The sequence below is a fragment of the Oenanthe melanoleuca genome, chromosome Z (assembly GCF_029582105.1).
Source record: "Oenanthe melanoleuca isolate GR-GAL-2019-014 chromosome Z, OMel1.0, whole genome shotgun sequence".
NCBI classification, from domain to species: domain Eukaryota; kingdom Metazoa; phylum Chordata; class Aves; order Passeriformes; family Muscicapidae; genus Oenanthe; species Oenanthe melanoleuca.
Genome location: NC_079362.1, coordinates 10,327,210 through 10,352,193, shown reverse-complemented (window position 1 = coordinate 10,352,193; position 24,984 = coordinate 10,327,210). Strand labels below are relative to the sequence as shown.

Sequence of the window (24,984 nt, the reverse complement as noted above, 5' to 3'; positions counted from 1 at the left end):
TCCTCCATTTCTCATCAGAAGGAGTGCATGGATTTGTGCATGGAGATTATTAAAATGGAGATTGCATAAATCCCTAAGACTTTGCTCAGCGGAAAAGATGACATTCATTTGTGCTGTTTACCTTCAAATCTGTTATTTTTCTCTAGGTTCTAACCTGTAAGATTTTTTATTTTTTTAAGTAGGAAGATAACACCCCATTTAAAGGATGTGACAATAAGTCTTTAGGGCTTGTTTTCGCCCAGAATACTAATCTTGTTAGTGTACTGCATAAAGGTTTTTGGAAAGTTAGCAAATGGATATGAATTTACAGACTGTACATTTCATACAGCTGTGGGTTGTTGTTCAGTGAACACAGAGATATAAAAGGACACATGGTCTTTTTAACATTCAGAATGGGAAGTGAATTGCTTGACTGAGGCCCTCCTGTCAAATAGGAGTCATTGCTGTCACCTGGTAAATTCAAATATGCAATATTTTTTCCTTTATGAGATGTATGTGATGTAAAGCTTTGCATCCTTTCTAATTTCCACAGAAAAAGATATTTCCACAGCAAAATTAACCCTGAATGTTAATATTAAAAGATTGGTAGGGTTGAGGGGAATCAAGAAAAATTTAAAGACAACAGTGGTTCACATTGTGCTTTTCTTTTCAGCTGTGAAATTTGGAAGAATGTCCAAAAAGCAGAGGGATAGCTTGTACGCTGAAGTGCAGAAGCACCAGCAGCGACTGCAGGAACAGCGGCAGCAGCAGAGTGGTGAGGCAGAAGCCCTCGCCAGGGTTTACAGCAGCAGCATCAGCAATGGTTTGAACAATCTGAATAGTGAAACTGGCAGCACCTACTCAAATGGGCATGTCATCGATCTACCGAAGTCTGAGGGCTATTACAATGTGGATTCTGCCCAGCCCTCCCCAGACCAGTCTGGGTTAGACATGACTGGAATCAAACAGATAAAGCAGGAACCTATCTATGACCTCACCTCTGTACCAAACTTGTTTACCTATAGCTCTTTCAACAACGGGCAGTTAGCTCCAGGGATATCCATGAGTGAAATTGGTAAGGAAAATTCTTATTCCTGTAGTGCAATGTGTTTATGTAAGCTAAGCTCCAGTACTGTCTTCATTAAAATGTCATACAGGCATTTAGTATGCAATAATTATATGTTCACACATGTGTTACACACACATACAGAAAGTAAAGCAAAGAAAATTAGTCTGGAACTAATTGACATAATATTAAGGCAGCTCTGTTTTTACTAAAAAATTATGCAGTTCTTAAACCCAGCAGTTCATTTCTGTTTATTAAATAGGAGTATCAAAGCAGGTGATGAATCGATCATAACCAAGTGACAATTAGGAAGGGGCTTGTTTCAAATGAGCTCATTACTGGCAGGCTAAATGATCTCTTCAGTCAACCGTCCGTATTCTTGTCAACACCCAGAATCACCATGGCTGCTAATTCTAGGGTACTTACTGTGAAAAAGTACCAGTTCATACTTTGGCTGCACAGATGTCAATGCAGAGCAAGTTCACTAAATTCATGAAGTGCACAAACTCTGAATGTATTTCTGTGGATATCCCTGCTTCTCTGCATGAAGGTCTTGGAGAGCCTGTCCCTTGATTTCAGCTTTGGCAAGTGACAGAGACTTCTCTGTGAGTTGAGAGTGTTAGAAACGCAGGGGCTAACAGTGATTCCTGTCTAAGGAGTTTTTCTGTTCATCTAGTGCTTCTAGTTGTATTTCACCAAAGCCGCGGGAAGTACTACTTCTATTACAAAGAAATAATATGAACAAAGATTGGCATTCTAATTAGGTATACCTGAAGAAGTGAAATATGCTGAATCAGTTGTGGCTGAGAACTTAATCAAAGGGTAACACTTTGTTAATGGAATTTAATTAAAAAGAAAGAAGAAGGAAAATAAGGCATCTTCAAGAGCACTCCTAACAAATTAATTCATTTCAAATCATGAAAAAACCTCTATAGTTCTGGCCTAACTTTGCTGTCTCTCAGAGATCTCTGTCTTACAGAGATCTGTAAAGGTATGTGTGTGCTCAGACCTACTGAGGACCCTGGAGATGTGCCCTCCACTCAATACGGATTACAGTAGTGGGATATATAGCAGTCTCTGTCTGTTAAAAAATGAAGTTGCAACTAAAATTGATAACATATTGTCTGCCTATGTGTGCTCATGTGTAGGGGCTCTATAACATATTGTGTGTTTTAGTTGCAAATTGTCCAGGGGAGAGTTCAACTTTTCTGGCACTCTGTTATTAAGACATGTTTATTTATCACATTTGGTCTAGGCCACTGTCCAGTGAAACTATACACCCACAGTGTAGGATTAGAGATGAACATTTTATCCAGCTTCTCTCGCAGCTCTCACGGCCATAGGAATATTACTCACGTGTGACTTGTGCATACCTCAGTCCTGCAACAGTGGATTACACTACTGCAAACCAGCTGAGAGGCAATTTAAATAGTCCTGTTTCCCTGCAGACCCAGTACTAAAGGGAGGTGTTACCAGAGAGACTCAGAGGACGTCCAGAAATGCAGGAGTTCTGATAGTCCGTGAATTCCGGTTTGTGCTCAGTTGCAGAAAATGAGTGCAAAGACAGAATATGGCCATAAGACTATATCCTTAGCAGAGAATCCCCCTAAAGTCAATGGGACCTTTTGACTTCAGAGAATCAAAGTTTTATCTTTTTAACTTAAATCAATTTTTGTTTTATCTCTTGCAGGTTCCCTTAGAAATAATACATCATTCTTAGTTTTTCACCCATTTTGTTCTCTCCCAGCTCTAAATCATCCAGCCCTAAATGCACCCCATATTTCCAAGATTTTTCATCTTCTTCTGACAAAAAGGAGGAAAAAACCTAGAGCAGAGGGAGTGCTACATAGCAAATGGCCTGTCTCTGACCTGACAGCAAAATTCAGAGGCTCTGGGATTTACCTCTCTTCCTTTCCAAATGGAAACTAGGGCTCCTAAATTGCTATGATTTTACACAAGTACTGCCATCTGTCATTTGTGGCACCTACAGCAGAGGGATAAGGGTGAGAGTGAGAGATAATGTAGTATAACAAATCAGCTGACACAACTGGAATAGATGCACCATAAAATATTTGGATTAGTGCACAGGCAAATTATGTTTTCTGTGTTTAAAAAGAAGTAGAAAATGCCTCTTAATGCTGCAGTGGATTGTTGGACCATCTGTAGAGCTGCAGTCTTGCGGTCCTGGTATATACTGATTCTGTATTATAGCGTGCTTAAATTTCATTGCAGAATTGCATCTCACTCGAGTGACATTTAGGAATAAACTCAGCTTGTGCTAAGTAGACATTACTGCTTTTAACTGTTAGATGAAATCATACATAATATATAGGAGATAAAAAAGCTGTACAAGCTGTACTGCATTGATCCTTGTGGCTGATACAAATATCTTTGTACCAACATGTCTAGTGATCTAGTGAACCACTAAGTGTCTAGCTCTTTTCTGCACTGATTATTTTCTACCAGATAGAAATTTAGATAGAAATTTAGCTTTCTTCTTGCCCTTACATTCTTTGAATAAGTATATGTATATAAGCACAACCTCAACTTGATCTTGAGTGCAGCCATCTTATTTTTTTCCTCATGAATGAATGTGTGGGAACTTCTTTCATCCTTGTGTTCCTAGAAGTTGCTGTAAGCTCTCCAAGGAGCAGACTTCATCACAAGCACTCAGAACAAAAGTAGTCTATGCAGTTTCTGCATTACATGTCAACCGAAATCTAATTCACTTACTTCTTTGGTGTTAATGCTTTTGCTTGTTTCAAACTCACTTCTCTCCTGTGTAGGGCATTTTTTTATTAAGATATAATTGACTGTACATTTCCAAGTTGGAATCTCATTTACTCTTTCTTAGTTTTCTAATCTTTGGAGTCCTGTGACATTCTGTCTCAGTCTTCATTGATGCTTTGTCACTTCTTTCAGTTTAGAATTATCTCTTAATTACCATGCTATGAACCTTCTCTTTCAGATTATTAAGAAAATGGTAAATGCTTGTAAAACAAGTAGTAATAATGGCCCTGCTGCACCTGACTAAAATACTTGCTGCAATTGCATATATTCCTATAGTGTTTACATTTGGCTTGCTATTCAGCAGTAAGTTCTCTATAAAATCCAAGTAACTTTCCTTGTCAGTTTGATTCAGTTATAAAAATAATATTTTCTAAGATACTCTATGATATAATTTACACATCATTTACATACTCTTCTTCACATGTTAATTTTCTAGTTTCACCAAAAACTAATCTAAATTGTTAGAGTTACTTTGATCTTTTACAGTTCTATGCTTTCATTTGAATGTGAAAGTGTTCTTTTTCACAAAATACATTCATCTACAGAAGACTTTGTAGTGGAAATGGAAATTGTCCAACTTTACAGTTTTGAAATGCAAAATTTTTTTACATAGCAACTGTTTTGACACGTAGTATTAGAATGGAATGGCAAGGAAAATATAGCTTTCTTGTATTGCATGCTTACTGGTATCTGTATACTGTGCTAGCAAATAGGTGTAGGAGAAAAACATGCTGACAGATTAAATTATATAGGTTTCTGTTGCACATACTTAGTATTATTATATTTCTCCAGATTAGTTAAGTGTACCAAGACACAACTGCACATTATCTGATGTCTAGGAGAAGCAGGATAGGCAATGCCTCCTATAGAAGAGAGGGTTAAGTACAACAAAAGTTGTACTTTTTTTCAGATACAGCCACAAATTTCTCATGTAGTTGTCAGAGCTTATGCTGGAGAGAAGTTGTACAAAATCAGTTAGTTCCCCATTAGGCACAGCCCTCATCAATATTCCACTTCCTGTTTTAAAAGAAAACCTCAAAGCATAAAGACATCACTCCAAAGCTCGTAAATACACATATGGGATCAGAACCTCAGCTTGGCATCAAGTGCATTTCCAGTGCAGATCCCTTTTCTTTAAAGGGATGTATTTTTCTCCTTTACTCAAAGCATCTTGTTGGACACTTGATATGGATTTGGGTGGTCAGAACACAAAATAGGTGGGGTGCAGTGACCAGGTGAGTTAGGCAGGCTCTGTCACTGCCTGTCTTTCTGTCATGATCCAGATGTGTTCCATCAGCCAGCATGGGAGACACCCATATGCTGTGTACTCATGGTGCCAGGGACTTTGGCAGAGTGATCCTGTTTCTCCATGACCACTCTGCCATCTGAGAAGGCAGAAATGATGCTGTGGGAGCTCAAACCATAGGGTGAAATCTGCTTGCCATGTCAAAAGCAAGGATTTGTTCATTTGCAGAATGGCTTTCTCCTCACACAGCTGGTGGGTGGAAAATTCTGAAGTGAGAAAGGAGCTTCAGTTCCTGGTGGCAGTGCTTGCTCCCAAGTGTGATTTTAAATTAGGAGGCATTAAAGGCTTATTTTTAGACTTGGTGAAATTAAAATACTATCTTGTTTAAATATATGTGCATTATATTATCTGCCACTGAGCTGGATGTTGCATTTTTGTCACTAAATATGTGGCTCCAATCTTGGTCAGTAATAATTAATGGAAAAGCTTTCCTGTCTTAACTGCAGCTGAGATTGCCAGCCTGTGGTTCCTTAAGGACAAGATAAAATTATTATCCAACACAGTTGAGGAGAAAACAAATTGGTTAAGCATTCACTGCAGGTCAGACTAAAGGGTGCCCTGTGGCTGTGTGTATGTAGGTAGTCAGTAAGACACCTCTAGAGTGTACAGGAGACCATGTAGCCCAGCCTCTACAATTACAGATGAAGTTGTTGTTTACATATATTTACATGACATTTCTTCAACATCAGGCCTCTAGGAAGGTACCCAATGGCTTAGAGAGCCTACCTTCCTACAAAATTAAAGTAAGGTTGGTGAGCTTAGGTTTGACCTTCCCTTTTCCCAGTCCTTCTAAGCCTGCCCTGCTATGTATATCTTAGGGTGGGCAGTAAGTCCCTAGGACAGATGCGTAATGTGGATTGGAGGCATCACCTGCCTTATATTGTAAGGCACAACTCTTTTGACCTGGACATATAGACTGAAAAATGGTAGTAAAGGAAAACCCTACATTTTGTTTAAACTTACTCAGGATAAGTATGTAAAAGAAAAGTCCTCTTTGTGACCACAAATGACGTTCTGTGCATTTGTAACTTAGTCATAATTTAGCTGGGTTCATATATTCATCTCAGGACCACAGTGAACAGCTTTATATTCTGCAAAGCTCTTTAATTTACATTGCCGCAGTATTGTACAAGCAGGAGTTATTTCCCTCTCTCTCCTTGAAGGAAGATCTTCAACTGTAAACATGGTGAAATCCTCTGCTGAAGATGTATTTGAAAGCCGGTGCCTCACCTTTCACCTTTCAGCAGAAATCTTCTCATTAACTTTAGAAGAATTTAGTTTACTCCTCTATGTCTATATTTTTCATGGATGTCCACAAGACTTAATGTTGGATATGCAATATATAAATATATATCAGCATCAGACTGCTGTCTTAAAAGACACTATCCTTTGGTTTTGGAAGCACTTCTCCATGTGATAAGTAATTCTCTTTGCAAAAGCACTTCTCCAATTTGATAAGCATTTCTCATTCCTTAACACCCTTCTCTTTATCTCCAGGGTTTGTTCCCTGTGCCAGATCAAGTGTTAACAGACAGCTTACTGAACATATATTGGTCAATTAGATGCTATTTAAAGGGACACTCCAAACCACATTCAAAATGCAGTGAGCTCACTAATTAAAGCCCATACCTAAGGTGGCAATAGCACCTCTGTTTATGTTCCCTTTACATAGCCACCACCTACTCTGCAGTGAAACAGAAATTATGTTTTTGTAGTCCTGTGTAATGTTCTTCAGCTTCTTTTTCCAGGCCATGGTTTAAATATTCCTTCTACCTACATGACATCAAAATTTTACAGGACTGCTGTCTACACCCTGGCAGCTGTATGTAAGAGAAGCAATGTTGCCATCTAGTGAGCATTTAAAATATGCAACGTGCATTTTACACACATGCCATCAGGGCATGTATCTTCATTACCTGTTTAAAGATGACAATTCGAATACGTTTCTATTTCAATTCTGTACTCATTTCTGTTCAAGTGACAACACTTAAAACTTCAGCTTGTTTTACAAATGAGCTATAAATATATGTAGAATGGTATTAAAAACCTTATCTGTAGCCTACATTTTTAACGCATCATAGTATAGTTATTTAAAGAGACCAGATTTCTAATCCTTTAAAGAATATACAAATGCTCCTTTTCTCCAAAGACGAGAATATTTTCTTCCATGTCCAAACCTGGCAAAATAGGTTTATTCTGCAGAGGTTCCAAAGAAAAGCAGTTAGAAATCAACCATTTTTAGCAATCAAAATATGTAAAATACCGTATCATATATCCCATATATTACCATATATCATGGCAATCTTTTCAGAAATAACACTGTGCTGTGAATATTGTCAGATTATCAAATGGTGTGGTAAGTACTGAGGCACGCTGTTGCTGCCAGTTGAAAGAATTTACTTTTGGCTGGTTCCCAGTCATATGCTTTGGAGCAGCAATGTCAATAGCAGAAGAAATGCTAAAAAAAACTTGCTCTGCAAGTAATGCTCAAAAAAAAAGACTGAAGCAGGTGCTAGAGCACAGAGGGCCTGGGATGTGTGAATGAAGAATGTTGTCTTCCAGGGTTGTGACTCACACACAGCCCACAAAGAGGCAAATTACAGATGAGAATCGAGAGGTCAAGGCAGTGATGCTTTAGGAATCACTTTAGTATATGGAAATGACATACTATCTGCCAAAATTGCAATGGGTTGAACTAGTGGTTACTTGTTGCTTTTGTCCTCTTCTGCGTAACCCCTTTGTGGACTTAGTGTCAGCTTTCCTATTAGTGTTTTTGTTTACAAGGTAATTGTATTTTCTGAGGGCTTAACTGGGGTCCCAGTTATATTTCTTTGTCATCCTGGACTGCACTGGTTGATCATTCCTTAGTCCTAAGGCACAAGGAAGGCATCAGAAGTTTGGGGTTACATATGCAGCATCCTAAGTTTGACTTGTCCAGTTTTTCACACTCTTTGCTTTCTGTCTGCTAGCTTTCATCACTCACTTAATGCCTTTCACTACTTTCCACTTCATTCCTGAGAATAAGGTAATTCTGCTTGTTTTGCATTTTTGATGCCATTTCCAGCTTTTATAGGTAATGATGTCTTTCATCAGTCCATTCAGATTTTGGTATTTTATTTCACAGAACAGCCACAATTCCATTTGTACAAGAGTGGAAAAATATGAGAAAGAATTGAAGTGAAATGCTTGAGAGGAACATAGATGTGCACAGTGGAAAAATTCAATGTGACAAGACTTAGGGCTCACAGACAAGTGCTGAAACTGATTACCAGAACGCAGATTTTATAGTGCCATAACATTTGAGAAATGCAAGTCACATGTAAATGGGAATAGTTAATACAAGATATTGAGGCAAGAAGTCCTGTCTTGTGTTACTTTTTCCTGTGACTGCATGGGTAACTTTTCTTTTGATCAGTGAAGATTCTGTCATCGCTTATGATAACCAAGTTATTCCACTTTCTGACACTATACACTAACATCACTTTCATCCAACTCATTTGCCACACTACAGGAAAATAGAACCATTCTAGAATGTTTCATCATAACTTTTTAACGTGTTTCTGTAGATAGATTGCTTAAGATCTTTATAGAAAGCTAATTTGAAGACTTTGACAGTGAAACAAGTGCTAAAAGATGTTAATCTCTCCCAGCTTTTTGCAGGCTACGGCAGGGCAAACCCTCACAAACATAGTTTAAAACAAGTAATATTTTAATTCTTCCATATATATTTATCAGTTTAATAGAGAACAATGTCCACTTCAGGTAATGTATGCTTAATTGTAAAAACTGAAACTACTTTCTTGCTTCAGAAAAGTCTCATTTTCCTATATAGTCCTATTTGTGAAGCCTATGCTGGAAAAAGCTAAGAAACAGCTCCTCTCAATAAACTTCTTGTAATTTTATATGGTGTCTTTAGAGTCCATTTGAATTCTAGCTATTTCCTTGGTTAGTGCTTTTTCTGCTAGTTAAATGATTTCTAATTTTTGCTAAATTGGCTGAGTCCCAGGAGAAATATTACTAAGTAGAGACCATTAAGCATTTATAAAAATCCTCTAGAATCTAACAGTATTCTGGGTCCATCCTCTAGGTTCCTTAAGATAAGGACTTCATTCCATTGTACTGCCATTTCTATTAATTTATTAGCACTTTTTAGAAAGGCAAATGAAGCGCTGATTTCTTTTGAAGGAGAGAGAGAGGAAACAGAGAATTCATACACATAACATTTACTCTTTGTGCACTCTGTTTTTGACATTAAGCATTCAATAACTTAAACATTAAAAAAAGTTATTCCTGAGCTAAATTCTAGCTTTTCTAGTTTCATATGAGTGTTTTTATGTTTCATACTATCTTCCTAGGCTGCATTGTGTGTGGTATTACAAATGTATTAAACAAATAGGCATTATGAAACTAGTATATTTTTAAAAGGGAAATACTTTTTGCATTATGGCATTGAGAATGCCATAGACAGATGAAAAATGGAATGAGCTTTTTGTGAACACTTTCAGGAAACATTGTTCTTCTGAAAAAAAAAAAAAAAGACTTTTCATCCAGTTCATGTAAAAAATAGAGACCTATTATTCATTTATTAGTGTTTTACAGCAACCACAAAGGTATTTTTGCTTTATTAGCTGTGTCACTGTCTCTACAACTGTCAAGGAATTTAAGAACAATCTCAATTCAATGAATTCAGTGATTCAATTTTCAAAAATTTTCATTTTGTAGTCGTAATACCCTTGAATTAGCATACAAAAAAGTGCTGATCCAATGCTATCTTGCCAAGTTTTTAGGTCCTAGAACAGAGATTTTATTTAGAATGCCTGGCTGGAGTTTTATTATGTATGTTTACAGCAGCCAGCCAAAGCTGTGATGTTACTGCAGCACTAATTCAAAGTGGATCCCTGCAAGAGCTCAACTTAGGATATAAGCTGAGATAAGCTCTTAGCTACCCAGCTGGATCCTAAGGGTAAGTGGCAAATTAAAGATTCATTATTCATTTTAAGATTATCAGTATTTTAGAAGACACACTTCAAAGTTTTTCAGTTCCCTATGCAAAAGAAGGGAATGCTGAGGAAAACTGGAGTCTCTCCTGAGAAGAGAGAGACAATTGAAAGAACTAAGGAGCATGTAGGAAACAAATGCTGCTGTGGATAATTTCCACTTGGCAGGCCAAATTCACAGCTGGTGAATGTTGTGTGCACTCCGTGGATTACATCCATCCCCACCAGCATTGCACTTGACCTCAAGTGGGAGTTTTGCCTCAACTATTGTAGTTGGAGATCTCTGAATATTGCAAGGAAGTGCCTGAAAAAGGCAGGACTGGTTTATCAGTTTATGGTAGGCCCCTGTGGGTCTGTGGTACACTGATTTTGATGGCTATCTAGATTGCAATGTTCAGTTTTCTGTATGTACTTGTATTTAAGCAATTTCTTCTCTACTGATGCAATAAATGTTTGAGCAATTGTAGTCTTTGGAGAGTGCCTTTTGTGAGGTAACTCTTGAAATCTAAAATTAGAAACTGCAGTAGGAGAGAAAGAAAAAGAAAGCGGGGGAAGGGGAGGAAGAGGGCAAGATCCTGTCAGGGCAAACAGAACTGGAAACAGAAAAGGTCATTCTGGAAGCGATGAGCTGTAGTCCCAAGTTTATGTGCTGTTGCTCTTCTCTTGCAACATATGCTTTTGGCCTGTTATGTTGATGAAATAGGACTTTTACAACCTTTCTGTCTTCTCAGTCCTTCTGTCAGGGCTGTGCAATGACCCCTCAATTACTCTCCAGCTTCAATGAAATGAAGGAGCAGTCTCAGACACTTAAGTTCCTACAAGTTTTGGAGAAGTGACTACTCAATAGGCAAAAGAAAGGCAGAAGGGAAAGGCAGAAGCCACAGCCACAGTCCCTGAAGGCAGCAGCAGATGATCAGTCAAGCTGAGCAGACTGGTCCCTCGTGCCCATGCATGATGCCTGCGACCCACCCAGACCCTGGGGATGGGAGGTCAGAGGGGGAGTGGCAAGTGATATTTGATGCATATGTAGAGATCCAGGTTTGTTCCACTACTTCACTGTATAGCTTACTTCACTGGAAAATCCTCACAGAGTCAAGTCGCTTGGTTCTGTCTTCTGTTTTAGATAGAGCAGGACAAATGTAAAACCCATTTCTTTTCCTGAAACAGCATTGATCTCTCATGGTCCTGTTCAGCTTCCTGATGTACAATTTTCAGCTTCTTCTGGACATTTCCTACTATACATTAAACTTTTATATTTTTTTGACTGCTGCATTGCAAATTCCAGTTAAATTACCTACCCATTGGTCTGGCACCTCTCAAGGCCTCACCAGGTCCTGCTACAGGAAGGGCAGCACACCCTGTGCTGCATGGAGTGGGGACCTGCCTGACCTCTCAGGTTTCTGCTCTCTGGCCATGCCAGCAAAGACCATCTGGATTTCCTTGTCCCCTAAGGAGAGATGAGTCTCTATAGCTAGAATAGTGGGCCACTATAGAAAGCCAGTCAGAGACATGCAGGACAGTAGCAAAATGTAAGTGGACACCCCAAGACACACTTTATTTGAGCGTTTCTGGTTGTTTGTAACCCACTGTTAGAATTATTGCCAGTTTCCTCGACTGAGCATATTATTTCTGGGTTCTCTCTCTGGAAGTAAGCACTTCTTTCTAAATTTTTTATTTTTTTTTTAATGAAGCAAAGCATTTGTAGAAAAGGTGACTGGTTTTCAAGAAAAAAATTCAAGGTACCAACACTAAGAAAACCTCAAATTTAGAATGAAACTGCCTAATGCAAATGCTTGCACATCCCAGTGTATACCAGAGTCTGGATACTGGGAACATGGTTTTCCGTGGACCGTGTTTCCCAGACAGAGTTGATTTGCCAGGATCTGAAGTGATTTTCATGTATCAAGTGATTAAGATAGGAGATTTAGCTCTAATGTAATAAACCCAGTATGTAGGCAAAAGGGGAGGAGTTAAGCACCTGGTCTACATTTATGTTTATGTACTGTGGCAGACAGATAAGCTTTACAAATCCTGCAGTTTACAGTTTGGTGGTGTACTGTCATCCAGGCTTAGGAATTCTTCCATTAGAATTACTAATTTTCACTCAATGGTTCAAGCAGCTGGTCCTTAGAAAATAAAACATTGCAGACTTTGATTCCCACACCCATGTGGCTAGAATCATCTCTTTTGTTTTCCTTTTCATACAGCAAACCTGCTGTAACTTACATAAAATATTTCAAGTACAAATGCAGTTCACTTTGAAGTCACAGCAATAGAATTGTCTTTTGTGGTCCTTGGAGTCCATCCAAGCAGAATTTCTAGTTGTGTACATGCAGTTACAAGCAGATAGGGGACTCTCGAAATCTGTTGTCCAAGATTTTCAAAAACAAAATCAACTGAAAGTCAAGACATGATATGTGAAGTAATGTTAATGATTCTTTCTAGCCTGAGAATAGGAGGAACAGATCTATTAGATTTTCACCCCTGCAGGGTACCTCCACAGACTTTAGGCCTCTGCATCAAGGCATTTTCTCTCTTCCTGTGGTGTGTAGATATTCTCTTGTGCTCCCCATTGTCAATTTCTTTCTTGTTTTACTAAAATAACTAATCTGTTGTACTTGTGGTCAGCATATTTCAGAGCTGCCAGGTCTCACAGAAATTCATATATTTTGAGTACAGGACTGCACCTGTGATAGGATAGGTTTACATCAGATGTCATTTATATTGTTGCCAATTTAGGTTTAGGAATGTTATTTTCCTTGGGATTTGCCAAGATGTGTACTGACTTCAAGTTCATTAAAGGGATGCTAAGATCTGGAGATGTCAGGGGAGAAACAAAAGGCTGCGGTCTGTGAAACCCTTTAAGAGTGGCATTCTTTGCTCTGTCTGTGTTGGATCTTACGTTGCTGGACCCTCTGGGAAGTCAGTGTCTACTACTTTTACTTTTTGCTTCTTGTCAGCTCTGCCACCCAGTTGTAGGCTGTATTTGTAAAAAGCTCCTTCCAGGGACTCCAGCATGGAATGTAGGCAGTGCTCCTCTGCTGAATGAGCAGTTCCCTTCTCCTCAGAGACCCAGTGTACCCTTTCTGTCACACACTCAGCCTTGCCTAGCCTGCGGCACGAGAGTTTCGAGTCTCTCTTGCACCTGATTCCTCTTTGAATGTCAGCATTCAGTGCTGCTGCTTGCTGCCATTGCCCCCAGCCTTTTCACATCTAAATTTGTTTTAATGTTAGCTCAACATAAGCATAAGTACGTAAGGAAAAGGTGCATGGGGTAAAACACAGGATGCTGTCCCTAGAAAGCCCTGGAGAGTTTCTCAGCTCTTCATTCCTCAGGGAAATACATAAATGCTAGGAAAAGGAGGAGAGCTGAGGAGCTCTGCAGTAGTATAAACTGCTAATCAAATGTATTTTGAAGTCTGTGAAATCAAAACGTCTTCTTTTCAGATTTTTGACATCAGATCACTTTATTGGATTAGAAATCTATCTATGCAGTAATATGAAGTTATGTGAGACGTTTGTTGTAAGAGAGATGCCCACTTGTCTCCAAGATTTTTATTATAAAATGCAACACCTTACTGTCAAAGGTCAAGACTTCATCTAACCTCTCATGAAAGAACAGTGGGTAGATCACTCTAGTAATACAGATTTAGTTATCTTTAGGCTGGAGTCAGTTCTTCCATAGCGAAGCCTAAAGATAATGTTGACCTATAAAAGGATAGCTGCAGAAATTCAATCAAGCAGGTTTTATTTTTCCTATACAAACTTGCGCCTTCTTATACCAGATAGCGCCTTTCTACTGAGTCTCAGTTTATTAACTGTGAGAGTAGCATGGGCATCTGTTGTTCTAGTAGCACTCCTCTAGCATTACAGGGAACATATACTTCTACATTCCTTTTCCAGCTTCCCTTCTTTCTGGTGTTTCTAAATTCAGTCAGTATTTGGCCAAGGAAGCAGACTTATTTTGGAATTCCAGGCTCCAAATCCCTACACCCTATGCAAACTTGAGGATCTGAACAAGTGTTCACTTGGTGCACCTAATTCTTTCCATTTCCCATGCTCACTTTTGGCTAGCACTTTGTCAATGTCCTTTTCCCTTTTATCACAAATTTTTTCTGCTCAATGCTGGTTCTGCTGCAAGTCCTTCAATTCACTTCCATAGCTTCTATGTTGTTCCTTTGGCTTAAAGCAGTTTTCAGGCTGAAGCAGTGAGCTTCATTAGATGTGTAGGTCCCAAAGCTGCAAAATAGGAAATCATTCATTTTCTGTAATATGTTTAATCACAATATTTCAACTCCTAATGCTAGTGAATTAATGTTGGAAGCTTTTGTGAAAATTTTTTTAATCCATGCAAGTGGCTTTAAGGGAAAAAGTCTGCTTTAAAATACTTGTCTAAGAAGTTAACTCATAGTTTCTGTGGGTTTCCATGGCAACATCCTGCATTCCATGTTGTGAAGTAGTTTCTACGACTGCAGTTTCAGGACAGCTTTAAAGTAGTTTAGTACTGTATGTGAGATATATGTCCTCCATCTCTCCTTCTAAATCCCAGGATACTACTTTTAGCTTTCACCCCTTGCTAAAACCAGTCTCCATGTTCTTGCTCATCAAATCAATCAGAAAATTATCCAGCCTAAAGCTAACTTGAGAAAAAAGAGACCTGTTTCCTCTTATTTATGAGTCACACCAAGGTAATCCAAATGTTCATGGCAAGTTCAAGCAGTCAGTCAATTTCTGAGAGACCTGGAAGCTCTGAAACCTGCTGACCACTGAGTTCAGTAGGTTAGTTATTTTAGTACAACTAGAAAGAAATGGACAATGAAGAAAGAAAGCAAACACCTACACACAGCAGGAGGTGCCCTGCTGGGGTGATAATCAACAACAGAGTTCCTTCTCTTCTCCAGGCTAGAAGAGTCTACCAGTTACTGCTTAGGTTTGGGGCAGACAAAAGAAATTGGGGTAAACAGGGTCTTCAAGTAATATTTATTTAAACATATTAAATCATTTTTAGCATAACAATTCTGTATAGTTTCACGAAAATCATTGCTATTTTCATCTACAGATCCACTGGTTCTCAAGATCATTTGGCTTTGGGCTGAATACTGAAACATTTTGCAATAATCAATTTCAGAATTTAAAACAAAGGAGAAAAGTAGCATTGAAAAGAAAATGTTAATTTTCTTAAATGTACATTTTCCAGAAACTTCAGTGTTTTCAACATTTTGCTGTTGCAGATGTTCACTGTTCACTGTTTCATGCAAGCGATTTTTTATTCTCCTTTTCACAGATCGAATTGCACAGAATATCATTAAATCTCATTTGGAGACATGTCAATATACAATGGAGGAATTACATCAGCTAGCATGGCAGACCCACACATATGAAGAAATAAAAGTTTACCAGAGCAAGGTACTGTCCTGTAATATACATTTTCTTCTATTTAAAATTGTTAAGAGAGTAATTTATTTGACAAGAATACACTGATGAGTTTTGTACAGGTCAAAATCCAGTTTTTCAGTATCTATCGGGAATTGGTTACTGAGAACAAAGCAGTGGCACATCATAAAAAGCAGCAGAAGCATATTGGGCTGTTTGTTAAAGCTTAGGTATGGTCATGAAATCCAGCCTTCTGTGCTTCTTATTAAAGATCTAAACCTCAAGCACAAATTCAGTTAACTTCAATGTGATTATGATTGAATCCTCTGTTGAAGGATTTTAAGAAAGTAAGACAACATAACCTTTTTTCCCTATAATTTTGAAAACACATCTGTGTTTTATGTGAACAAAAAACACCTGTCACTTAAGACAGTAGATAATAACAAACTGAAAGTACTCCTTAAATTGAAGCTGTTCAGTATTGGGTGGAAAAAATTACACTCATTACACTACATTTTTGTTCGGCTTCTGTGATTCTCAGGTCAAGTTCAGTCTATTTCTACTGTCACCTCTTCAGATGTTGTCTAGTCAACAGAAACCTCTGTGCCTCGTGCACTGGCTTCATTAGCAATGAGTCTTGAGTCAGACTTCAGTTGGCACATTAGCTGCTCATGTAAGACACAGGAGAGACTTCAGCTTCTTGTTTGAAATCTGAGAGGCTATGCAGAATTCACAGGAACAAAAACACGCCACAGCTTGCTGAGCTGTGACATAAAACCAAGAACATCCATTTACATTTACACACATGTGTGTGCAAAAAAAATTATTACCAGAAAGTCAAAATGTTTATGTGATCTGTGTTCAGAAACTTCAATTATATATTTTAAGTTTCAAACTAGGAAAAGTATTCCCTTGAATAAATTAATAGCATAGTGCCAGTTCTTGCCTAAGAGTGTTGTGGAATATGTACATTTTTTGTGCCACTGTTAGTCTGTCCTGCACAAGAGCCAACATTAGAACTTCATTTTAACACTGGTCAGTGCATTCTGCTCCTTTGAAGAGGCAATGCCACAGTTCAGATGAGTGGGGCAATGGCTTGTGCAAACAGCCTTCTGGTGAGATGTGTTTGGTACCTAGAGGAAAAGAGATGCTGCTAGCTCTGATGGGTGTGGAGTGTGGGGAGTGCTGCTGTCTGCAAGGCCACCTGAAGAACTTAATGCACTGGTGTACCTGCTCGCTCACCACTTTGCTTTTCCATGTGTGTTTTCCTGGAAGACGAGAGAAGCTCTGTGGCAGCAGTGTGCCATTCAGATCACTCATGCTATCCAGTATGTGGTGGAGTTTGCAAAGCGCATAACAGGCTTCATGGAGCTCTGCCAGAATGACCAAATTCTCCTTCTTAAGTCAGGTAGGTAAGCACCAGAGGCTTGAGACTGGTTTAGCATCCAGCACCCTAGAAATGTGCTCTCCTGTCTTTTCCTGCAAATCATTGTAATCTTGAAGGAACCCTAATTTCTGTCTGTTGTTTTACGTGGATTAACCATTCTGTATTTTTCCACATTAATGATGTTACTGCCTTCTGATCCCCTTCCCTCTACAGTCAGTTGTAGTTATGAAGTACACACACACACACACACACACACACACACACACATATGCACACACAACCATTCCAAAAACTGCTGTCTCCAACCTGACATGTGGTGGAAGGAGCCTGCAAATTGAGCTGGTTGAATCAGTCATCTGCCACCCTGTAAAATCCCCACTTGTCATTAATGAAATGAAGGCAGGCTCACTGGGGCCTGCCTCTGGTCATCTTTAATCTTTTTAATGAGACTAGAGAAATACTCTACAGCCAGTGCGCAGGAGGAAAAATTCCTGCTGGTGCCAGTTGGTGTCAGAGTAAATGAGAGCAGATTATGGCAGTGTGCTCCAGCCATGCTCTCTCTGCAAGCTGGGTTTGCATGTATGTGCATAAGGGCAAGGGGGAAATGGCTTTCCTTTCTCATCAAGGGACTCAGTAATTTCTGTCCTCCAAAAGAATCCTGACTTACCAAGATTTATCATGACTGTGCAGTAACACTGCCAAGCCCAGGAGGACAAAATGGCACGACTAAGTGAACCACAAGAGCCACAACTGGTAATTAGCTACATTTGCCCTGTCCTATGAGTTTCTTGCTCCCTCCATGTGCAAAAGGTAGGATGCTATGTGAAGCAGCTTTTTAAAACTTAAGAAGTGCTTCTATTTGAAGTGAGATCTCTTCACTGAGGCTGAAAGCCTGTATGATTCAGCACACCATACCCAGAAATCACAAACTGTTCTGAGTTGGAAGGGACCCACAGGGATCATAGAGTCAGGTTTTTCAGTTAATGGCCCAAACAGGGATCAAATAATGCCACAACCCTGGCAATATTAGCATCACACTCCAACTGACTGAGCTAACCTCAGTGGCAAAACCAGAATCACAGACTATTCTAAGGTGGAGGGGATCCAACAAGGATCATCGAGTCCGGCTCTGAAGTGGCCCATAGGAGAATCAAACCTATAACCTTGGCATTATGGCACTATGACTGTCTTGTTGAGGAACTGGTCTGTGATGATGGGCACAGCTGCCAAGGGAAGTGAGACAGAGACACAGGGAACACACAGGCAACCTTCTGGATAAAGGGAGTTGTACCACAAAATATATTCTTTTAATCTGGTACTGATTTTGAAAATTCTGCAGGTACCATTGCACCCCTAGGAAACTTCATTTGACTGGCAAAACTAACAACACAACTGCACCTTCAGGAAAGGATTTATTTCACTCTACTGTTGGAAAACATTGTTAAGCTATAGCAGATAAAAATATGTCAGGTTTCATTTTCTCTTTTGCTGTTAATGCAGACCAAAAGTTAGAAAATGAGAACTTTTCTTTCAAAAGCATTTCTGTGGAAGAATCCTCAGATTCAAGTTCCTCTTACAGAAGATCTGGATTTAGTTAGGAAATCTTAAAATTTTTCCTTCCACTTTTCCAATTTCATATTTTTGCAGTTAGGAAATAATATGCAAAGATAAGGAGTAAAAAAGAAGTGCTTCTGTCTCTATTCAACAACCAATAAAAAAGAAAAAGGAAAACAAACAAGAAGTAAAATCTGTTTTACAGGTGCTCTTGGCAGCGCTTCAACTTGTACTTTCTCTCTAAAAATGCTTTGTGATGATCTTCCTTTCCAGCCAAAATAAGCTGTGATTTTTATATCCCTGGAACAAGGATGCTTTTTGTTCTTAAAAAAAAAAAAAAAAAAAAAAAAAGTTTAATTATTTAAAAGGAGTTTCAATAAATGCCTATTTTTCAGGATAAAGTATTTTCAACTGAAATTATTTGCTTAAGATCTAAATTCACATTCAGTCCAGGCTGCTAATTTTCTGCAAAGGGTGAAAAAGTCAACCTGTAGAAAAAGACCAGAAATGACCCCTTCCTATACTCAAGGCAGACAGAAATATTTTTTCTCACATTCATAGATGTATAATCTAGATGTCTCCAGAGAGTATCTGTCCCTTCTGATGTTTTTAAGGACTGATGGTTTTGTAAATGTCTTCTTGAGATTTCCTCTACTCTGCTGTTAGGCAATAATACCTGGTACCTTTTTTCTGTCTGCTAGGCTGCTTGGAAGTGGTTTTGGTGAGAATGTGCCGTGCCTTCAACCCACTTAACAATACTGTTCTGTTTGAAGGAAAATATGGAGGAATGCAAATGTTTAAAGCTTTAGGTATGTTGCTCTTCTTTTTTCCAACCAATTGCATTGAGCTGCAAAGCAAGAAATTTTTTATGCAGTGGAAATCTCCAGTAAATGTTGAATCCTCAAGTCTCCAAATGACTAGGTTGGAACAGAAAAAGAAAAAATAAGGTGACTTCATTAGCTGCTAACAATGTTAGGTGTTTTTATCTAATAAAAAAAAGAGCAGCAAGAGGGTTTTTAAAAATAGATTACTTGCCTTCTGAAGTCTTGATGAACCATGAGTTTATGGCAGGAGCCAAGCTGTTTATCTTTACTGTTCAATTACACTTGATATATCAAATCATTCCCACTAATTGTGTCCTGCAGAAGGCAATTTTACTCCCAGCAAACGAGGATACTAAAATAATGTACTGGTACAAAATATAGATAAGGACTTGCTGAAAATACTGTTTTGCCTAAAAGTAAGTTCATTTAAATTAATGTACTTAAAAATTAATTTTTCATCAGTTTCTCAACTGATGATGTTGAGTGCTACCTGAAATGTTAATAGTGAAATGTTTTTATTTTGTGCATCCATCAGACTGATATTATCAGAAATTGATTCAGAACCAAACTCAAAGACGGATATTGCATTCAAATGTACATATTTATCACATATATAGCTTTTTCTTAGTCTATCATAAGCATACTACTTATTTACAAATTTAAAGCATTTATGAATGTGTATTGGTTGATTTATTTTTATCTCTATGATGCTTTTGCAAATTTTCATAAACATTTGTACTGTTAATTAGTAAAATTTTATATGAATATATATATTTATTTAGGGATGGTCCTTCCTCAGCCTTAGGCTTAATATCTGTTTAGAAATACCAATTCTTGCCTCATTGGGAAAAGAGTACACTCTTCTAAAATGTTTGTGCAATTTTTGTACTTGACCCTAATTCTTGATAATTTTTTTACTTCAGCATACATTTTAGTGCTGTTTTCAGCTTAGGTGGAAAAAGCACTTGCTTTAGCAGTACAGAAATTCAGGAGCAATTTTTTCTGACACAAAACCATCCCTGTAGGTTGAAGAGCTGATTTCTAGCATTAGTTTTGTCCTCTTTGGTCTGCAGGTTCTGATGATCTGGTAAATGAAGCGTTTGACTTTGCAAAGAATTTATGTTCCTTACAGCTGACTGAGGAGGAGATTGCCTTGTTTTCATCTGCTGTGTTGATATCACCAGGTAATTTTTCATTCCAAACACTGATTTTTTTTCCCTCTTTATCCACATCTGTTTCTACATACTTAAATAGCTGTTAATGAATAATAAATAATAATGTTAAGTAATGTCATTTAAATAAATAAATAATTTGAAGCAATGTATTTTTAAGCAGTGGAAGAATACTTGAACTACCCAAATATACCATCAGGAATTACATATGCTGGAGGTAGATCCAAAGTGTAACAGACGTGGAGCAGGATCTCACAGACAAGAAATGCAGGCTGGCCTTCCTCCAGGCCATATGAAGAGAGGCATGTCACTCAAGAGGTGCATGTTTCTCCTTGCTTTTTCAGGGAGCATAAAGCTCACCACCCTGAGTAGGTTATATAGTCCATAACTGTGATGGGCTTTTTTCTTGGGAATGAGAACATAAGCAGTAAAATTTGGTGTGCAGTCCTGTCTGAACCTCATTCCAGGTGAGAGGTAATGATTAGAAGTACAACATGCTCTCTCTACACAGACAAGCATGCATTTCAGGGATTGGTGGCTGGCTGACCACAGAAGAGACTTTTGTTATTGACTCAGAAGGTGGATCTAGTATACAAGCTCACAGTTTTGTGTGGGATTTTTAAATATTCTTCAGGGAATGTAGACACACCGTTTCATCTAAGGGTAGCCTCTTGAATAGCCTTTCAAAAAATCCACACCATTAATTATTTTTCCAACTTTTTCTGCTGAAGACTTCTTCTAGATCACCTTGCACTTTTTGCACATCTGTGTTGGAGATGATGTTAGTCAGAATTAGACTATCACAGATGGTGTCAACACAATTATTCTCATCTCTAACAACAGCTACTGAAAGGACTCTACTCCTTTCTTTTTTCTCTTTGATCAATTCTTGCCATTGTCTGCTCAGAAGTGAAACAGTTGAGCCAATGACTCTTCATGAGGTTACACCAAAACATTGCACATACAACCCTCCAAACAGTGATTTTCATCTCAGAGGTGTTGCAACTGTGTTCTCAGCTAATTCTATTTCTGTGGCCACTGATGGCACGGGATCCATTGGCTTTCTTTCAGGGAACACAGTTCTCTAACATTTACAAAATATTGTTTTCTTTTCCTGATCATCTGATAAGTAGCTGAGGTTTGTTTTTGTCTCTTTGTCACAGTACCTAACAATCAACTCTTTTCATACACTCGTCCCCAGAGACATAAAGACAAATATTGTAATTGTGCTACTCCTGTGATGAAATATTGTGCGTTCCCAGCCTGTGTGGCATGTGTGCTCATTGAAGTGGTTAACTTAAATAATTTCTGGGACTTATTTTAGATATGGGGAATGGGTGAAAGAAAAGTGAAAGGAGTTCATTCTGAGTTTTTTCAATTTGTACATGAAGATTCATGCCCGTGATAAAAGTTTTCTCATTTTCCATATCAAAGCTAAAATCTATACCCAAGAATTGGTCTGGATTAAGGGGGGAAAAAAAATTTGCAGTGTGGGAAAACAGAAGGTTCAGTGGTGCTGCAAGCATGCTGCATTAATGGATTTGGATTGTCTTGGGGTCTGCTGCTTATCTTTCTGTGTGTTTGTCTCCAGAATCTATGACTTGTGAAAAAATAGATCATAAGGGCAACCTCCTGCGCCTGGGGTTTGAGTCCAGTAGAAGCCATACAGGTTTTAAAACAACTGTGTAGCTGTTATTCTTCCAGATAATCTTGCATTTTGTGTTGTTTGAAAAGAGAACACTTTTTAATAATGAAAAACTTGCACTTTGCTATTCTTTTGAATTATTGAAGAAATTCTCTTGAAGAAAGCCACTCCTTTTTATTTAGAATATATTTTGTCTCATAATTTTAGCCTAGTAAATAATGAGATATATTAATGTTTGAATATTATATTCTCTTATTTTCAAAGAAGTGTTTTGATCAGCAAGTTTATTATTTATGTATTAAGACACTGAGATAACATGACATGATTATCACCTAACCAGTGTGAAATTAGAGCACTGATTGCACCAATAGAGAATAATAAAATGTTGAGCTGTGTTTCATTTCTGTTCCCATCTTTATGCCTAGCATCCTGTTTTAAGCAAAGAGATGCAGAGCCAGCACTGTGTTCCTGGATGTTTTGTATGTGTTAGTTAAGCACTCAGGTGATCCTTTTATGGATTAGGACACTTTGACTCTGAAACCACGTCTTTAATTGCCATCCAGTCCTTCCTTGTGAGAATTATGTTTCCTGTGGATACTTGCCAGCACAGTAATCTGTGTGCACCATGAGCATGTCCCACATCTGTGTATTCTTTAACTTTCGTTTTCCTTTTTCTCAGATCGAGCCTGGTTAATAGAGCCAAGGAAGGTCCAGAAGCTTCAGGAAAAGATTTACTTTGCACTTCAACATGTTATTCAGAAGAACCACCTCGATGAGGAGACATTGACAAAGGTGAGTTCTTTAAACAAAATACCAAACAATCCTCAAGCGTGACTCTTCTCTTTCTGCAGCCATTCTTGTCTGTATTGCCACATTAATGTAAGCTAAAAGAAATGCACTATGTGATTGCCATGCATAGAAGATAGGCTTATTTGAATCTTGTCCCTGTTGCCTCTTACTCCCTTTTTTTGTTCAATTTACTAATAATTTTAAACCATACCCTGTAAAGAATGCAACTGCCTTTAAAAAGTGCTTGTTGAGGCTGTTCCTTATTAAATGCATTTTGGGCCCTCAGCTAAAACTTTGGGGGCAGCTGTTCCTAGGCTCTTATAGAAAGAGCAATGTCTAGACCTTTGGATGGGTTTTGATGGAGCTTAGAGTATCACTTCAGTTACTCAGCAAGACACTAACATAGTTAATTTTGGAAAGTGTAATTTATACACAATATGCTTCTTCCACCTTCTTCCTTTTTTTTTTTTTTTTTTTTTTTTTTTTTTTTTTTTTTTTTTTTTTGTTTCAATGTCTTACAGTTAATAGCCAAGATACCAACAATTACTGCACTTTGCAACTTGCACGGAGAGAAACTGCAGGTATTTAAGCAATCTCATCCAGACATAGTGAACACACTGTTTCCTCCATTATACAAGGAGCTTTTCAATCCAGACTCAACCACTGGCTGCAAGTGAAGGGGATAATAGAATTTTCACGTAGTCATGGAATGCATCACTAGTAAGACAAAAAGAAATGTTTTCATGAAGAAATTATTAAAAATGTCATTACTGCAACACTAGGAATGTCCTGCACTTAATAGAATTATTTTTCACCGCTACAGTTTGAAGAATGTAAATATGCAACTCTGAGTGGGGATGTCGTTTTTCTCTTTTGTTTACTTTTTTTTTTATCTTTGAACTGACAATGAATATACAAATATAGGACACTGGGTGTTACCTTTTTTTTTTTTAATTTACTTTTATTGGGGGATGTTTTGGGAGACAACTGTTCCTAGAATTTTATTGTAGATATACAAGATAATAGAGCAGTACTTTGCAGTATTACTCTTGCTGTTTATTGTTCAAATATAATTTAAGAAAAATTCCACTTATTAGACTGCCTAGTTCTATGTTTTTAGATAGTTTAATGCATGTGGAAATTTGTAGCTGTGTTGGAAATTATGGTGCATTTATGGAAGACACACACACTCACATATATATGTACATACATATATATATATATGTATGTATGTATGTATATATGTATGTATGCATTATATGCATACATGCTGTAACTTCAGATCACATGCCTACATTTAAAGGATGCTCAACCCAGCTGTCATGTATTTCTTACTCTCCAAGTAATGTACTAGATTTACTTTGAGCAATCAAGATTTGCTTTGCCAGCGTTAAATTGTCAGCTGCCAATGTGTAATGACAGGATCACTTCTGAGATGTGTGTAATGTAGTGCATGTGTGCTGTGTGTAAATCAAACATCAGGAATGTATCAATGGCGCAAAAGCCTTGTCTGGATGGTTTTAGTGAAAAGAAAAATAGGATTGGTTTTTTTTTTTATTTTCTCACTGTTATAGGGATAGAACATATAAAAGTGAACATAGAAGAACCTGATCTCAGTAAAGTATCTGAAACATGAGTAAAAATGTAGACAATCTCATATGTACATTTTTCTGATTTCACACATGATTTTGTTTTATATATACTTCTCTGAAAAGTAGCTTCAAGTCTTGGTTTATTTTTGCTGAACTCATTAGAAAGGTAGCAAGCTCAGTGAAAACCATAGCAAGTGTAAAACATTATCTCTGAAGAAGAAGGAAAGGAGGGAAGGAAGAGAAAAGTCAAAAATGAGTGAAGTCCATGGTTGCAAAGAACAGTATAATTGTCATCATCTAGATGACACTGATGGTTTCCATTACACTCATACATCTGTGTATGTTTTAAACACATGCATATATGTATGTATATATCTGTATGTATATAACTGTATATATATATATACATATATAGGATTTATTTTGGATGCATTTCAGGAGTGGAGCAAAGGATTGGAGCTTTCTTTTTGTCTGTCTCTGAATTGACTGTACGTGCATTTGCTTGCAAAC

The 24,984-nt window shown here is 37.9% G+C and overlaps 1 protein-coding gene across 1 annotated transcript in view; it reads left to right on the top strand.

The window, feature by feature from the left end:
- RORB (RAR related orphan receptor B) overlaps positions 1-24,592 on the top strand; it is a 31,399-nt gene extending 6,807 nt beyond the window's left edge. The window contains exons 3-9 of the mRNA XM_056513731.1: positions 653-1,054; positions 15,423-15,544; positions 16,787-16,919; positions 19,154-19,261; positions 20,350-20,460; positions 22,773-22,885; positions 23,404-24,592. Coding sequence (XP_056369706.1) covers positions 653-1,054; positions 15,423-15,544; positions 16,787-16,919; positions 19,154-19,261; positions 20,350-20,460; positions 22,773-22,885; positions 23,404-23,559 — 1,145 coding nt within the window. The 3' untranslated portion in view covers positions 23,560-24,592. The remainder of the gene's footprint in view (positions 1-652; positions 1,055-15,422; positions 15,545-16,786; positions 16,920-19,153; positions 19,262-20,349; positions 20,461-22,772; positions 22,886-23,403) is intronic.
- The last annotated feature ends 392 nt before the right edge of the window (positions 24,593-24,984 follow it).